This window comes from Merops nubicus, unplaced genomic scaffold, assembly GCF_000691845.1.
Source record: "Merops nubicus isolate BGI_N331 unplaced genomic scaffold, ASM69184v1 scaffold35137, whole genome shotgun sequence".
Classification (NCBI taxonomy): domain Eukaryota; kingdom Metazoa; phylum Chordata; class Aves; order Coraciiformes; family Meropidae; genus Merops; species Merops nubicus.
In genome coordinates, this window is record NW_008621590.1 from 23,322 (window position 1) to 42,616 (window position 19,295).

At 37.0% G+C, this 19,295-nt stretch overlaps 1 protein-coding gene across 1 annotated transcript; it reads right to left on the reverse strand.

The window, feature by feature from the left end:
• Positions 1–310: 310 nt before the first annotated feature.
• LOC103776997 lies at positions 311–12,685 on the reverse strand (the record flags this gene model as incomplete). The annotated part of the gene is made up of 2 exons (XM_008944531.1): positions 12,444–12,685; positions 311–522 (listed from the first exon to the last, which is right to left on the reverse strand). Coding segments are annotated over exons 1-2 (447 nt in total), but the record flags the coding sequence as incomplete, so codon positions are not given.
• Between the last annotated feature and the right edge of the window lie 6,610 nt (positions 12,686–19,295).

Consider the following 19,295-nt stretch of genomic DNA (forward strand, 5'->3'; position numbering starts at 1 on the left):
GAACAATCTGACACCACACTTAAATTAATTGGTAGGGAGCTTTTAGACATGACTCTTCTGTCAAATTGTATAAATTAAGAACTTCAGTTTGGCTCCTTACAGACTGCAACTCTTTTTGAGGAGCTTTGAAAATATGATACAACTACCAACTGCTAAAACCATATTGATGTTCTGGTAAATAAGACAACAGCAGCATGGCATTGTTTACATGAGGGCTCAAAACCTCTAAGACTGAAACTGATGCTTTTTAGAAAACAAGAACAAGTAAAAAGTTCTACAAAAGTTACAAGCAGAGGCAAAATGCACTTACAGTGTTGGCAAGTTCCAAGTAGCTTCCTCCAACGGAGCTGCTAAAATTTGAGGCCTGAGCTAGAAGTTTTTGCAGAGCAGCCTGTTGAGTCACATTGCTTCCACCATACTTGAACATCTTCTGTGGTGTAAATTGACTCTGAATATCTGGACTCTGAAGGTCTCTTGCTCCTGAGTCATACTCCCAGCTTTCTCTGGCTCCTGATAAGGCACCTAAAAAGCAAAAACAGAAAAATATTCTAGTACAGACTGTGTATAAAGAATACATAGAATCATAGACTATCTCAAGTTGGGAGGGACCCATAAGGACCATCAGGTCCAACACCCTGCTCCTCATAGGACTACCTAAAATTTAACCATATGACTGAGAGTAACATGCAGATGCTCCATGAACTCTGACAGGTTGGTGCCATAACCACTTTCCCAGGGAGCCTCTTCTAGTGACCAACCACCCCCTCAGTGAAGAACCTTTTCTTCATGTCGGATCTGAACTTTCCCTGACACAGGTTCATTCCATTTCCTTGTGGCCCAGTGTCCAGTTGCTGGTCACGAGAGAGAAGAGATCATCACTTCCTCTTTTGTTGCCCCCTCACTTTGAGGAGGTTCTAGACTGTGATGAGGTCACCCTTCAGCCTTCCCTTTGCCAAGCTGAACAAGCCAAGTGACCTCAGTCACTTTAAAGTCTTGCCCTTGAGACCTTTCACCATCTTGATCCCCTGCTCTGGACACACTCTAATAGTCTGATGTTCTTCTTACATTGAGGGGCCCAAAACTGCACACAGGGCTGAAGTGGGGCCACCCCAGTGCAGTGCAGAGTGGGACAACCACCTTCCTCAACTAGCTAGCTATGCTGTGCTTGGTGCACCTGAGGACACAGTAGACTCTTATGGCTGCCAGTGCTGACACATGAAAAAGCCTGTTATCTTTCTAGAAAACCAATAAACCAACCAACCAACCAACCAAAAATGGCTCCACAACAGTTAATCCCCATCTTGCGCATACTGACAAAAACACACACACACACAAAAAAAGTAAAATTTTCAATGCACAGATCATTTACTAAATTACATGATCCAGAAGGAAAAGTAAAAGCACTTGCACAAAATATTCAGTATAGAGTAATAGCAATGTAAATTATGATATCTAAGGACCACTGAATGCCAGTTACTCTGTCAGATTAAAAAGCAGCACTAATCATAGAATGAAAGAGGAAAACCATAATTCATCTCTTTTGTTTACTGGATACCAATGCAGTAAGTGAATATTTTAGCTGTTTAGTTCGTTGTATTTATGTTAGCATTGCCTTTCTTATTATCCCAGAACTTCTTGTTGAAGTTCAAGTTTCAGAGAAACATCAATCACAAGTTATTTCATTACAAAATAATGCAAAAATATGATCAGGTAGCTTGTGACAAACAATTAATGCTTCAGAGAGAGATTCTCTACCATGAAGCTGTAGGGTTGCTGTTTCAGCATGTATAATCCTTACAATTCCCTATGACCAGACATGGCCTCAAACCCTAAAACAAATTTAACAAAATTTTCTTATTTTATGAGTAACTATTTAATCCTTGGTGCTTCTGCTTCCCATATAGTCATTTAAAAATCTTGTTATGTTTTAGGCTCAACAATTTCCTATGGCAGAACATTCCACAGTAGACACTAGATCATTTAATAACTCTGGGCAACACTGGAAAATTTCATATGTAGCATAATGAAGATTAAAAACAATTAGGTACTTGTCCAAGCACACAGTTGAAGGTAATAGAAAAGTCAGAACAGAACCTAGAGCTACACCCTAGAGCAAAACTCTAAATCCGCAAGCATCAAGCCATAAGTAATTGCCTGTAATGCCACTCTATTTGTTTGAAAGCTTTTCTGCTTTATGATCTAGCTCTCTCTCAAATATGTATTAGCATTCTAAGTGAGTGTTTACTAATCAGTGTTTATTACTTATTCAGTATAATGCCAGGGAGAAACAATAAACTATATAATGGGACTAAACTATGCTAGGATAATGCCACCCCCTTGCCAAGACAGCTGAAGCTGCAAAAGTGCAAATACAAAACGAGCCAGAAGGGAAGCAAGAGGACAACTAATTCTGTAGATTTAGGTCAACACCTTAACGGCATGTAAAGCAGCTATGCATGACAAACCAACTTAGAAAACCCAGAGATGCTTCCCCTGCCTCACTGTAATGAGAATCTTTAAACATGTAAGTAAATAACATAAAACAAAACAAAAAGTATAAAATACTTTATACTATTATAATTAGCATGATTCATTACCACAGGTACAGGCAACAATTAAAGATTAATTCAATTACTTTTAGACGAAGGGCATGCACTGCTCTACTTGGTCTAGGTGCATGCTGCAAGCTGTCCAGCGGAGCTGACCCAAGGTCCTGCTGCGAGCAGTACTTCCCGTAGGGTACGGGCGGTTACGGGTACCACACACAACGTGAGCGGCCGCTGCCCTCCTGTGGCTGCAGTACATCGCACAGCAAAACACATCTGCAGCCCACTGAGCTGGAAAATCAGAACTAGCTCGGCAGGGAGACAGAGAATCGGTTCTGCCAGCTCCCAGGCTTGACAAGAACAAGGGAAACAACTCTATCTGCACAGGCACAGACACATAATTAAGGGAGCTCGTTATATCGCACTAATACTCCTCTTTTTACAGAATATGGCACATATTTCTACCGACGGAGTACATGCAAAAAATCTCTGTTACTAAAATCACACTGTTCTCCAAAAGAGCTTTCACATTCATTCAATTAACAACAGTAGCTTTGTTGAAGACCCAAGTGGCCTTCATAAATTGCACCATCTGCTATTACACAGGAAGCACTTAATAACTCAGCTGGCTCAGAAATCACCTGTCAGTCACAGATGGATCCAGGAAAGACTGTTTTTTTTTTTTTTTTTTAATAACTGTATTGTGACTGTATTTTTAACCAAGTTTTCTTAAAAATTTAACTTTATACTCCTAATTTAGAACACCTACTGAAAATGCAAGGAGAGATGACCGTTATAAAGGAAGGCATTTCCAGTATTTTATGTTGGGCTTAACCCTAATCTCTTCATTTGCCCAGTATTTTCCCAACAGACTCCAAACCCTTGCTGTTAAGATGCTGTCCTCTGGGTCATGTACCTTTCAAGTATCAGCTCTGCAGAGAAACTCTGGAGTTGACAAAACTGAGATTTCAGTTGTCACTGAAAATTCAGTCATGAATTGACATACAACTCTTGCTCTCACTGTAGTTATCAGAAAGAAGAGATCATTGAGTATCGTGGCACATCAAAAGCTGATAGCTGACCTGATACCTAGGAATCTATAGTTCCTAAATATGTGTTTAAGAATTGTGTTTACACACACATCCTATAGTAGTTCTCCCTGTTATTCTACAATTACAATCATATACAACATGAAGCTTCTGTATTGAACAAAACTATTATAATGAAATTTCCTAGGTACTAAGGATGTTGTAAAACTGGTGTTATTAGAACTACTAAGCAAGGGAATAAAAAAATTGGTTCCACAACATTTCTGTTAGACAAGTAATAGAATAATGTATAATTGTTTTCAAATTATATAAGTAACATTTCAACTCCAGTTAAATTAATCCTTTTTGTACTAAAAGGATATATCAGACTTCTCTAAAAGTGCAATATAAAAGCTTGTGGTTATATACACACGATTCTACACAAGTGTTCATTTAATTGTCTTCCTAATACCACTAGCACTTGCCTGTCATGACCTGTAATTTATTTGGGTGAAATTCATGTTACAGAAAACATTGAGGAATGTTCCCTAACAGGAACTCTTTGTTTCTGGCCTTTTGTAGAGTAGAGGAGTAGACCATCTGTGTATATGTGGATCCATTGGTAGCAGTCAGGTCAATCAGAGCAGGACAAACTAAATCTTGTCCGAAACATTTGTTTAAAGATTTTGTCTTTTCTGAGTTTTCCTCTTCATTTAGCTATCCCCAGCTGTTACTTAATTCCTTACAATTCACAATTATTTATAACTTTGACATATGATATCACATTTAAGAGTTTTTTTTTAAAGTTTAATTTGATGACACATACACCCACAGGATTCCATAATCACAGATAAAATTTCAGTTGGTGAATTGCAACAAAGCTGTTTAAAGTAACTTCAATAAATTCCCGTGATAAACGTCACTATGATAAGATACCTTGTCCATCTGCATTGAGATTTCTTGCTAGCTTAATCAAGAGATATATGAACCAAAGCTGTAATACTTTCACTTTCTACTGGTATTTTTCTTCAAATGTTCACAAAACCTCAAGAGTATTTTAGGTTCACTGAAGTATCATAAATGTTGGTATATTCAGAATTCAAGAAAAATGGAATTTTGTGCTGCCAGGCTCACTATAGTGTAGAACTGTAGAGTAAAGCTGTGAAATACTTACATGGACCTTAAAAGAAATCAGAACAGTTTGAAACTTAACAGCATTCTCTCTCTACCTACTAAACTAATGCTAACCACCTCTTTTTTTTTTTTTTTTCTTTTTTCGGGGGGGTGTTTGCATGCCATGACATACTTCTCTAAGCAGATTTTCACCAAGCATAAAAAACTTCCTAAAATCTTAAGAAAAATAAATTGAATGTCTACACGAAAATTAAGACAGATAAAAGAATGAACATGAAAAGAACCAAACCATAAAGTACACAATCAAAATTCGTATCAGGTAACCAAATCCTTATAAAGTCTTTAGAAAGTAAAACATTTAGTGATGTGTCTCTCATCACAATTTCCCAGCAACACAGCTCTGTGGATGAGGCATCTGGGCCTGTTAAACCAGTAGCCCAAGCCATGCACATCAACAAATGTTTGTGGAATTTCAGTCAAATTACCACCCTCAAATTAATTTCAGTTACTGTAGAAATGTAAAGTATCATGTTTTCATTAGTTGCCAGCAGACTGCCATTGGCCATTTTGGTAAATAATGAAATAAAAACAAAACCCCAGCATACTATACATGACATCCTCATACACCTGTCCTTGAATCTTAAATGATATATTGTTGATATGACAACCACTTCCTCTATTCAACCACAAAAAAGGGATGATTGAAGCAGTCCAGAAACAGAAGTTTCCTAGAACATGGTGTTAATTACCAAACTAAATTTTGTGAGACACTAATTGCTAACAACTGCATCCCACTCAAGAAACTCAATCTCATGTTTCCTTTGAAGTTTATAGTAACAGAGACAATAATGTTTTTTTTTTTTCCCAGGAAATTAATAATCTCTTGGGGCCTGCAAGAAAGCTGGGGAGGGACCTTTTACAGAAGCTTGTAGTGATGAGGAGTAATGGGTTCAAACCAGAAGATGGTAGATTTAGATTAGATATAAGGAAGACATTCTTCACTATGAAGGTGGTGAGACACAGGAACAGGTTGCCCAAGGAAGCCAAGGATTACTGGCCGTGTTCAAGACCAGGCTGGATGGGGCTTTGAGCAACCTGGTCTAGTGGGACGTGTCCCTTCTCATGGCAGGGGGGGTGGAACTAGATGATCTTTAAGGTTCCTTGCAACCCAAACCATTCTATGATTCTACAAAAAAGGGCTGTATACAGTAATAGGAAAAAGGGCACACAGAACCTGAAATCATACAGCAGCTAATGAGGTTCCAACATACCTTCAAAGTACAGTATTTATACTACATGCATTGTACTTTGGAAAAAAAGTTATTTACCCTCACAGGGCAATTTTCTCTGTATGTGAACAATCAGTTTTCCCCCAGGTTATCTAACATTCAAGGCAATCTCAATTTGGATCTGACTTCAGTTCATCTGTACTAAAGCAAACAAACAAACCATCCTGTGTTTGTTGTCTGTCATTGTTATTTTGTTGTTTATTTTATGAAACATAATATACAGCAGATCTACACTGGTGATATTAGAAGTGGCAGCTGAAGAGCACATCACCAGATAGGCACGAGAGGGTAAACAAGTGTGCTGAGAGGCAACCTTTGTTTTACAGAAGCTAGAGAGTGGGATATATCAGTGTTCATTGCTGAACCAAATGAAGCATGACATCTATGAAAAATCCCAGACATAACATTTCTGTTTCTCAAGCTTATCACAGTTTGTGTAGAGCATAAACTTGAACAAAAGTGATGAAGTGATGCTGTTAATATAGTTCCACAGTCAACATAACAAACCACAGCTCCATGTCTTGCCACTGGAGTTGACCAGGAAACACGGACAGCAGTAATATTACTTTGGAACAAGCCAGACCCGTGGTGTTCTGTTGAGCTATGTGGTGCTAAGAAGGCCAAGGACTTGGCTCCTGCTCTAGCTACACGCTTGTGCCTGGGACAAACATTCTATTGACTCTTTGTAGCAGCAGCTATCAAGAAGGGCAGCTTCCTGCATTCCCCCTGTAGGCATGATCTGCCTGCCTTCCCCTTTCCCTCCAAGTTTTTAAGCTATTTGGTAATTTCAATAACATTTGATAGTGTTGTTGATGTCTCAAATATACTCATTTCCAGTAAGTTCTATAGAAGGCACAGAGATTATAGAACCTGTTAGTGCTTCTGCTGAGAAAAATAATGCATTGTGATGCAATGCTCAACCTTGATTAGATATACTATGGAAAAAAAAAATTAAAAATCTCACACAAATGGAAGAAGGGGTGAAGAAATCGAAGTACAGCAAAATGACTTTGTTCCTGATACAAAAAAAAAAAAGAGTAAACTGTGCTATTGCTGGCTGCAGGACACAGCAAGTGCTAATGACCAGTGTGGATTCAGACTTGGTTCTGTAAGACAGTATTAGAGGGGGAGGGAATGCATAATAACATATACTATACAGTATAGTTTTAATAAAACTAGTCATCTCTCAATCATAAATCCCTTGGAAATCCAGGTTTGTTTGTTCTGCTGCTCACAGAATTTAGCACTCTATGTTTCAAAACAATTAAAATGCTAATTACCTATATTCTGCTCCTTTACACAGAGATAGTGATATCAAAAGAACATTTAAAAATAATAAACTGAATGACCTACAGTTAATGGAAGGTTGTATGTATTAAATTTGGACCAGCAAATATTCATAGCTTCTCCAGTCAAATAAATCTACGGTGAAACTCTCCTCATAAATCTCAAGAACATCCACAGCACACCCTTCAGTCCATATGAGCTGTGCAGTTTTTAATTAAATATAGCATAAATTTAATCACTGCATCAGTTCTTGAAAGCCATTTATTTGCAGTAAGATCAAACACAGAATTAATGCAAAGCAAAAAGTAATGACTTCTCAGTCCCAGCTGGCCTCTCATGTTTAACCATAAGCGTATTTTGAGGCTGAATTTCTACCATTCCTCTGATTAACTCGCATTCTTGATCCACAATATAAATAAATTATCATATCATATTTTCAAGGGACTCATTTTCAGTAAAGAGATCAGGGGAGCTCTCTATGAATTAATTAACTAAATACTAACCTACAGCCAAAGATTGGTTATGGACTCTGGTATTCGTAACTATTTATCTTGAATATGATATCAGAACAACAACTACACGCAGCTTTCAGGGACAGGAAAGCGTTCACCAGACTAAAGAAAGAACTTTATAATAAACAATACAAATTCTTCATTTCTTGTTCACCCTCAAAGACAATGGGTACTGGAAATAGACTACTCTTGATCACAGGGGAAAAAAATGGCAATTTGCTAATTACATGTAAAGATCTAGACAAATCCATACAACATATAATATAAATAATTATAATTTTTATATGACACATCTAAAACTATATAACATGGAAAAACCTGACAGAAGTCACAACTTTACTGAAACTTCCTGCCTTAAATCATTAGAGGTGTAGTTCTGCTGTACTGTAGGGTCTCATTCAACAAGCCATCCACTTCCATCACTCACTAGATGATTCACACAGATTTATTGTATCATCATGGCTTTCAGTCTCCATAACTGGAAACAGGACACACAGATCTGACCAGTAACTGACATCCTTTCTGAATTTCCTACTGAAATGTAGCATGTGATCACTGCAAGACTCCAGTAACACTTTCAAAAGTTACTTTATTAATTTTTATTATATTTTAAACAATGCCAGAACATTAACTAACAGAGGTCACATTCCATTTCACTTATAGAAAAAAATTACTGCTTGTTACTTGCAAATAATTACTAAAGCTCACACTTACATTAATAGTGTAGGGTAAATACTACAGTACATTATATGAGCTTTGAGTTGCTGATATCCAAGCAGCAAAAAGCATCATTCTAATAACTTACTATTATAAGAAAGGCCTACGCAAAATGGTGTCTGAGTGGTAATATCTGCACAGTCAACAATCAACCTGCAGTGTAAAACAAGCCCATGGCTGAGGCTGGATTCCTTTGCTTCAGATCACCAGGGCAGCTACTCAGTGGCAGTCAAATGAACTTTGAAATTTTGTAATTTATGCACCCCGCATGGATATATGATAAAAGCTTTCACAGATTATCAGCAGCTGACACATTATAAAGTTAGTATTGAAAGAAGCCCTGTAAACTATCTTTGAAAATAATGTTTATGAAAAGCAATGTCTGAAAAAAAAAAAACAAACACCAAAACAAAACAAACAAACAAAAAATCCCACAAAGAGACTATCCACCAAGTTTGAATTTGCACATGATGGTGTCTCCTGACTAAATGTTTAGAAAGCAATAGCAAACAGTCAATATAGCACAATGAACTCTTTGATCACTAACGAGTACATTTGTGAGTCCTTAAAGACATGAAAAGTATGGAAGCATAAGCAGATCATAATTGAAACTTGACTGCAAGTATAATTTCTCAGCTCTCATTATGTCCATACTTTGCCTACTGTTTATAACACAGAAATAGATTACAGTGGTGTTTCCCTGCCTCCTTAAAAAAGATCTGTACAACATCTTGAACAGTGCTGCCACAATGGTTTTCTTTTATTACCAAATAAAAAATAGTTGCATTCCAAACGCTCATTATTATTTCCTCTCATTTTGTTTTTGTTTGCATGGGAAAGCATCTCCATATGTTTTCTAATTACTAAAGATTCTTACAGGACGTGCAACATTCAAGGACAAGTACACAACCCCTGAATTCCCTATAGGTTTGAAAACACAGTACAGTACTCCAAGCTTCACTGGCATAGAAATAAATGTACTAAGGCAGAAAATTCAAAGGTCTCCTGGACTTAAATTTTATGGGAAAAAATATGAAAATAAATATGAATTTAGTCATCAACTTTAAAATTTCATTAAATTACTCTTGTACAACTTACAGTAATTGGAAAATAGGAAAAAGTAGTAGAGATTGAATTGTATATAATAATAAAATTGAATGTTTATTTATGACTCTTTTTGGCAGCAATTAATAAGATTTCTTTGTGGGATAAATTTTGAGACTATAAGGCAGACCCTTCCCCAGTAAAGCTTAGAAACTTTTACCCTTGATTATTACAAACCACAATAATTAGGCTGGTTTGTAAGAAAGTTTTTAAATCAACATTTTGAGAAATCTGGCCAGCACAGGAAATGTTTGTATAGTAGTCTGAGGGCAGAAGAAGTTTTTTGCTTTGCAGGGAACAGTGGCAGCATTGAAAAGCCAGCCAACAGAGGCAGAAGATAATTACATGAGCTACAGAACATACACCATCCTCAGTCCAATAACAACAAGAACAAAAAGGTATTGGGCATGATCTTGGTTTTGCACTGCTGTCTGATACAGCTCCTGAAGAAGACTCATGTGGTGGAAATGCAGTTGACCTCAAGGATTATAAAGATGCAGTATAGACAGCAAAGGAGAGAAATGGGCCAAGAAACTACAGAGTTAATTGTCTTGCAATTCAAGAACAAACACGGAAGAAGGATAAACAGGAAATGTTAACAACACACCTCTATAACAAAAGAAGAAGCAAAACAGATGAGACAGACAATAAACAGAGCTATGAAACAGATCTGCTATGCTAAGAAGCCAAAAAGAAAAACTGATGAACGTGAGATGGCTGGATAATGAGTGAGAAGTGCAGCCAGTCTAAAAAGCATGAAGATAAAGAATTGACCAAGGATACAAAGCAGACAAGGAAAACTGGAATACCTGAGATGACCAGCCAAAAAAATGGTGCAGTTACTAGAAGAGAGAAAAACATACTAAACCCGTGCCCCCCAAATAAATAAATTTACGCACACACCCCAAACCCAGCAAAACCCCCCCAAATCAACATGTGCCCAGTTTTACATTCTAGGAGATGGACTACTGAAAAAAAATAAAGACAACTGTTATTGACCAGTAAACCCTTATCACAGAAGGCGGCTTAGAGGAGATGGGTCAGGGCAATGTGCCCATGAAACTCAGGGAATAATGCTAAGTTTTACTGATCACAGCTATTGCAAAGAATCTGACTTGATCTTAACACCAAGTGGACCAGAGGGTGGTCTTTGCTTTAGATACACAGCTATCAACAGCTGAGTGAATGATTTGGTGGTGTGTTTCTCCTTGAGTTCATGAAAAATAGTGTGCATTTCTCCTTGAGTTGGCCAGGCCAACATGGGGGAGGGTGTATACATTACTCAGCCCACCATAAAGACTACGAAAATGTAAACTACCAGAAGGATATAAAAGAGAACAATAGGCTTGAGCTGGCTTCAACCCACATGTGTCTTCTCAGCAACACTGGGTATGCCCCTTATCATGATGATGAGCATATCAGAAATGTGGAGAATCACATTGGTATTGTGACTGAACTGTGTATTCAAATGGCTATGTTCTGCTATGTGCAATTATTTTTGTATTTGTATTTGTGTTTTCAGTATGTTTTGTATCACTGTGCTAAATCATAAATCTCATGTAACATCAACTACCTTCAAATAAGTAAATCTGATGTTAAACATGACACACTCCACACATGGAGTATCTGAAAGAACCTGGTCAGCAAGAAATGAACTCTGACAACAGGTCAGTTAGATGTGAAGCCAGAACACAGATAAGCAAACTCTCCAGGAAGTTGTAGGAAGTATATCTGATTGTAAAAAATATTCCTAACTTAGTTTAAGACACAAGCAAAAAAAGACTGTTGGGATGATTAATGCAGGATGTCTTGTTAAAAAATTATTTTATAAATCTAGGCTTATATAGTGTAAACAAAAAGTTGAGGGGACACAGCTCTAACTAAATATGATCAGAAGTTGATGGCTGCCTTCTGAGGCGTGGATGTAGGTCAGTTCCAGATCACGGGCCAGAAGTCACGTTTAGCTAGTATGCAGCTGCTCTAGGGAGCTACAGCACTTAAACATGCCCAACTTTCTCCAAAATACCTTGCATTTTAGGATTTTTGACCACAGAAGCTGTGTCCTCCAGTCTCTGTTAAGAGGGTGAAAAGAAGCAGTTTGCAGCTGTTAACATCTAATCTTGATCTAATGTTGATTGATCACAGTGCTGTCAAGGACTGGACTCAACAACACAGGTAATCCCTGCCTACATCCCATGTTCCTGTGGATGGCATGGCAAGTTATTTTTATGAGGGTGGTGGGGGTTTTTGTCTGTTTGGTTTGGTTTGTTAGTTTGTTTTTCCCCATTTCTATTTGTATTTCCTGGGTGGAGGGAAGGCAAAAGGCAAGAAGAATTTTTGTATTCTCTAAATCATAGGCCACTTGCAGGACTCAAATCCCCAACTAAGTGGATTGATTTTTAAAGCACCCAAGAAACATCCACAGTCTTACAGTATATTACATCTGAAGGATAAAGTAACAAGATGATTTATGTTCTCATTTGTAATATTTCTACCTACCTACTCATATGGGCTTTTTAGGCAATGAAGAGCTCACTGGATCTTCAGTTACCAGCTGAGTTCTGCAGCTCTTGTCCTTTTAAGAGAGATGGTTGTCTTGTGCAAGTAGGGTTTTTAGAGAGGATGTTCTGCACACATTCTAGTCTACATACCAATAACCAAACTATATCAGTTACAACAGCACCCTAGTATATGATGAAATTATGCCAAAGCATATTCACAAAACCCCTTAGAGAAAATCCTGACGCCAATAAAACCGCTAGCAAAACGCCTGGCTTTTATGTTTTGTTAAACTACACCAACAGGACATTTAAAAGTCATACCTACCTAAACTGTTATTGCTGCTAGTTGGCCAGGAAGCTATCCTATCCCTTAACTTTTTCTTTTTACAAGAGTCATCCGATTTGACAGAAAGCTCCACTTCCTCCTTCCTGATTTCTTGTACCAGTTCCATGCGGCACTGACTAAAATCCTGGAAGGAAATTTTTCCATTTTCATCTGCTCCCAGCTGGCGCATGATCTCCGCGACAGAGTCCTCCATATTCAGCTGGCGACACACCATCAGCAAGTCATTCCTAAGGATATTTTTAGTGGGAAAATGGGGGCAGGGGAAGGATGGAAGTGGAGGAAAGATTGAAGGAGTGGAAACAGACAAGAAAAAAACAACAATTTAGTTTAGAAGAAAAGGAGCACTAACTCTTGTCTAATCCACAAATGCATGAATGCACACACATTTAAAACCAATAAGCCAATTATTGTTTTTGTTAATCCAACAAAAGAATTATGAGGTTGGCAAGAAATTACAACAGAGAGACTATGGAAAAATAGGGAACAAGTGTTAACCTCAATTTTCATGCCATTATTAACACATATTAGCAGAGATGGACACAAGGGAAAGCTGAATCCTGCTGCTGATCGTCACAGTATTTTCTGAAACAAGTAACATAATAAGAATTTAAATAATTATCTTCTAATTAGATCAATGGCTATTTAAATTAGCATTTTACTGAGGACAGGCCAAGGAAATTTCTTCTGGCAGTGAACATCCGTAAGCTAAAGAAGAAAAACATACAAAGGACAACAAAAACAGCAAAAAAGAGAAATACTATTTCAATTAATTGTCTTCAAGTCTGTCTCCAAATGTTCTGACTACAAAACCCTCTTCAGAAGTTTGTTTGGTCCAGTTGTTTAATGAAACTCACGAAAGGGGAAGGAGAGCAGTACTATGAAAAATAAATTAAAAAACTGTGATTGGTGTAAAGACAGCTGCAACCAAATCAACATGGAAGACACAGCACAGGAGACCTTTACCACTTTATACAGTTTTCTTAGGAAAGATGCATGCAAATAATCCTAAACATACTACCCAGGGGGAAAAAAAAAAAAAAAAAGAGTCAGCAATACCATTTTCTGTTTAATGTGTAGAAAATAACCTCAAGAACATATTTTTGGCTTAATTATAACACTCGTTCCACATCATTTTTTCCACACCATTCTTTTTTCTTTTTCAAAACTGAGGTAAAATGAAGTATTTTGAAAGAATTTGCAGAAGTAGCAGTTGGTTAAGAAGAAAAAAAAAAAAAAAAGAGTTGGTAACTAAAGAAAACTTAATAAGCATTACAAGCCCACTTAAGGAACAGCAGGAAAGAAGGTATTCGGTACAAACTGGATATTAATGTAAGTGGACAATTACACAAGTATCTGAATTTCTCCAGCAGTGGTGGATGTACAGCTCAGTGAAATTCTTCAGTCATTTGTTTCGTCAGAGACTAAATCAACACCTCAGAAAATGGATGGATTTTTTAAAAGATATTGTGTACTGTCTTTATTCAAAATATAAACCACTAAAAATCCCATTGCTCTTCTTAGGCAAACAACTCTGCAGCTGTGAACCTAGACCAAATGATCTTCCTGAGCATACAGAGAAAGCACCTCTGCTCCTTTCCAGATGCTCTTGGTTTTTATAAACAGCAGAACACAGTGGATAGACTCAGGCTGTCGCTAGTCAGAGACTCAGCCACCAAAAAAAAAAGCAAGAGCCAAAAGACCCTCTTTCACCCCCTTTTCTTCCTTCTCCTTTCCTACCTAGCACTCTCTCTCTTCAAAGAGGAAGAAACATGAAGAAAGAGAAGAAAACAGAATCTTGAAACAACTTCTCCAGAAGGACATGAAGGATGACATATATTTGTCAAATGACAGCTAATCACATTCTAAACAAACTGTGGGTAACCCATTTCAGCCAGATCTGAAGCAACTGCTGCTCCACACTATCAAAATCTTCTTGGTACCTCATTCCCTCTGATTTCAAGTTAAAAAAAAAAAAAAAAAATCACTATACTGCCACACTCACACTCATCCATTTCTTTCCTGCCATCCTTCTATTAAATTAAATTTAAATTAAATTACATTTTTGAGTTGTATTGCATAATACTACCACATTGATTCATACCAGAAAAGTCATGGCTTGCTTATTTTTATGTTGTACAAAATGCTCCTGTAGGAGGAAAGTACAGGAAATGTTTAATAGTATCAGCTATTTGAATTTGAATTATTAGTGTATTTAGTAGTGTTATTATTTCACTACTAATATCTGAACATCATCCAGATTTCTATGAAAATATGATACAGTAAAATATTCAAAGCTCTTGCATTAACAGTTTCACTAAAGTAATTTATTATCACAGTCAAGGTCTACCTGTTCTACAGAAAGAAGCTGTACATTGGCTGGAGTTTTGGAAGTCTATTCTGTGCAGGAATTCCAGAGCTGCCCTAGCAGAATTCTTGGCAGCGATACTTACAGTAAAACTGGAGTGCAATAATAACAACATTATGAGCATGTATTTTAGCAATAAATAAAATCTCCACTTGTGACAAGAAATAGCTTTATTTTAAGAGAATTAAATTACATTACATAGGCTGAACTTGACTGACACTTGCAATTTTTGGTCAGAGTTTTGCTCTTAGCTTTGAATCTGGTCAATGACTAAATAATCATCGTAGCATGGCTGAGTACCTGATTTTTAAAAACTAAGGCAACAATACAAACCAATCTCACAAGGGTGTAGCAAAGAAAAATAAGAATGACATAGCATTCAAACTTTTACAAGGGAAATGACAGATACAATTAAGCTATTTCTACATGTGTTCTCTTATAACAGATCAGATACAGGACCACAGATTGATGGACTTCCCAGAGGAGTGCAAATTTTGAAGCAGTGTAGAGTGATTCTGCCAGGGGCTTCCAGGACGAAGGTCTGTTGCCCTAGTCTCAGAAGAGTCACACTGGGGTGGGAGGAAGCTGTGGCACTGGTGGCATCTGTGACAACTGTAATCCTCCATCTCAATAAAGCCCAAAAAGGACATCTCCAAATGACATCTGGTTCCCTGCAGTCAAAAAGCGCTAAGCTTTCTCTCCTGTTTTGCAAACATAAAACGAGTATCCTTTGTAGCACCTACAACCTCAGGACGTTGCCTGAAGAAACCTATAGAAGCCTAAGAAAAGTTGTAATGAATTACAAAAAAAAAACACCCAACACAAATCCAAAACCAATCCTGAGACTACTCAAGTAAATGAGGACTACAAGGACTAGTGAAAAGAGATTTCATTTACTTTGAATGCATCATGCATTTTGAAATGACAAGTTTTCCTAGTCTCCATTTACAACCATCATCAAAATTATTTAAGTAAAGAAGAACATTTCATTTTAAACTTTGCGTACATTCTCATGACCTGCAGGAATTTCTCTGTGTAAATATCCAGATTTTAAGAAGCACACATCATTGGAACTTCTAGTCACTTTAAAAGAAAACTGTCTCAAAGGTATTCCAAAATGTAATAAAACCAAAATACTTGGGAACATAAAATTCCACAAGCAGTGATTATGACACCAGAGGGTTCTGCTACAGGTATGGAACTACTGCTTAATAACAGAAAAAAAAGAATCCTCTCCTTTTTTTTTTTTAATGAAAATAACTTTATATATAATACAATCTACCCACTTACTGTGATTCAGCTTTTAAAGGCAAGATGACTATAAAAGTCTCTCTTAAGATACCAGTTCAATACAGACAAGAGCTTATCTTTTGGCTGACAGATGTACCTAATTCCAGTACATCTGCTCTTAAACCTAAATGTTCTTTATCCTGTGGGAGTTAACTGACATCTTTCTACTAACTACTACAAGATTTGGATCCATTTTTATGGTGACAGACATATAAGAGACAGTTTGGAACAGGAAGTCTCTGTGTCAGAGAACCCATTCAATCTTTCTAAATATTTTTCAAATGAACTCCCACCTTTGGTCACAGGTAAGAATTTTTCAAGAGTCCCAAGGGTTGGGCATTTAAAGCCCACAAAAGTAGTAGCTATACGTAAATAGGAACACCCACCACTCCTTTACAGAACTGTTAAACACTGTTAGGATAAATCAGTCTTGCTCAGATTAGGCTGATGAGCACTGGAAAAATAAAGAAACAAGAAGACAGAAAAGAGTTTTAAAAAAAACACTGGATTACAGTAGGTAAGTTACAGGACTAGCTACATTTATGAATACTATAATTTGTAATATTTTAAAATATTTAGAATGGTTTTAGTCTCGGTAAAGCTTAACTTCACTTTTTGTGCCCCGTTTTCAGTAACTCTCCTTGGTTTTCCCAAAGTACACAGCTGGAAATCAGAGTCCAGACAGTCAGCTTTGTCACTTCAATTGCAGTTATATCTTAGCTCTTCAGACAACAAAGAAACAAGAACACAAACCACAACAAAATTGTTCTCATAAAAAAATAGTCGAACCTGGACTTTCTATAGTACCACTTTCTATTAACAGTCTCAATAGGCTATATCCCAAACATGCAAAAAACTCTACATAAAAATACATACTAACTGACACCAGTGCAAAAATACAGGCCCTAAACCATATTTCATTCTACTAATTAGAAAAATAGCTTGGATTCACCAAGATTGCCACATAACATGAAAACCTTTCTCCAAAACACATAATCCAGAATATTTTTAGATTAATAGGCCCAACACTAGGAAAAAAAAATAATTTGCTTAAAGAGAATCTTTTAATTTGACCTTGAATTAATTTAACTTCCATTGGAAAAACATTTAAAAAAATAAACTACACCGTGTAAGTTTTTAAGGACACGTTAGGACACATTAAGGATACTTAAATTTTGAAATTAGCCAGAAAGCAATCTAAGGAAGCTGTAAAGCTGAACACCTCTCATCACATGAAACTGTTCTTTTACCAGGAAAACATCAGGTTATTCTGTCACAATCTGTTCTAGTTATTTAGGCATCCACCTATAACACCAGTCCTTTAAGAACTGTTACACATTCAATCTTCTTTGGTCCTACTAACAGTTTAAAAACAGAGAATTTCTCTAACAATTAAAATAAAGCCTAACTTACCATCTGATATAAATTTGAAAAAATTGGATTTTCTCTTCCAAGAGAAATGATATACAAAAATACTGTCATATATACTGCATCCTATAATTATCAGGTAGGGAAACACATAATCAAGCATAAACATGCATACTTTAAAAATCACAACATAAAAGTGCTTGGGGGTTATTATTTTTTTTGAGTTTTTTGTTTGTTTGGTATGTTCTTCATGTTTTTTATAAATGGAAGATCAAACCTAAAATTAGTAAAACTTCTGTTAGACACCGAAACAGTATCAGTAACAGAGTCTTCTTCTTCCTAGAACAGCCACACCCCCTGCTGTACTTGCTTTTATCTTGTTCTAATTATCACTTTGCTAAGCATGAGGAACTGCCTAGGTAAGCATACAAGCACCCTGCACAACACCTGCAAGGGGTTGGCTCTGAGACTGAAAAGAACCAGCAGTGTAATTTTGCTCTTCTTTTCCCATTTTATGCTTGATCAAATTTACAAATGAAATCTGGTAAGGATGGTTCTACAGCTACTACATAACACCAAGAGCAACCATATATTTACTTTAACCTATATAAATTTTCAGCTACTAAAAAGGTATGGTCATTTTGCCAGGAAACATTTCATCTTTGCTTACAGACCTTGAAGTGCATAAACAACCTTGAAGAAAAGTCAAAATCAAAAATACACTCAAGTTCCCTAGGGGTAAGAACAATAAAAAAACAGCATAAGACACCCTGCTCCACACATTTGCTTTGTGCATCACTTCTAGACCAATATTGTAAAAGAACAGTGATCTATTTGAAATGTTAATTTAAAAAATACTAGCCTGGAAATGCCTGCCTAATGAAGCACTTTATAGTATTCCTGGGAAATGAAGCAGTAAGAAGTTGCCAATATAGAATATATGCTGGAATTACTGGAGTTACATTGCTTTTATCCTTCGTAGGAATGTGTTTAATTTAGTTCCCTGGTGTGGCCACAAATTTCCAGAGCACCTGCTGCCCAACCCTTTTACCTGTCTGAAATGCTTCTGCACCTTACCTGCTCTGACTCTCACAGCAAGTCAAGACCTTGACTGCTTAAATAATGAAATTACACTAGTTCCTTAGCTTTAACTTTTCTATGAACAACCACAGGCAAACAACGCTGGCAATAATCTTGGAATTTTTTTTTTCCTCAAACAACTGACATTTGCTACTCATACTAAAAGAACACTTTCCTAAAATACCTGATTTTGCCTTCTCATTAAGAAGATGTAGGCCCCTGCAAAAGAGAAAAAGAGAAAGCTGGCCTGAGCAAAGGCCCCCATGTCACAGAAAAAGCTAACAGAAGTCACTCCCTCCAGCTAAGCATTCTCCAGACTTCTATGTCTGGGCTTCAACTATGTGGCCTCTGCAGGTTTCAGCTGGTGTCACTGCCTTCATGAAGCTGCAAGACAAGCAAGACCAAGACTTTCATACACCTTAGGCACACTCTTCTCTAGGAATTTCACCATGTGGGATTTGATCGAGCACAGGCCAACAACAGTCTAAATTCATAAGACATGTGCTGCATGCAGAATTCTAAAGCTGCTTTTAGTTGAGGCAATGCATAAAAGTGATATGAAACCGAATAAAAAACATACTTTTTGCCTGTAGTTCTAGGTCAAAATCAAAGATTGCTGAAGATCAAGTAAAATCCTTCAAGAAGTACCTCACTTCCATCTGCCAACCAAAGATTATTTGAAAACCATCAGTCTTTTCTGTAGGGAACACGGGTCACAGCAGCGAGAC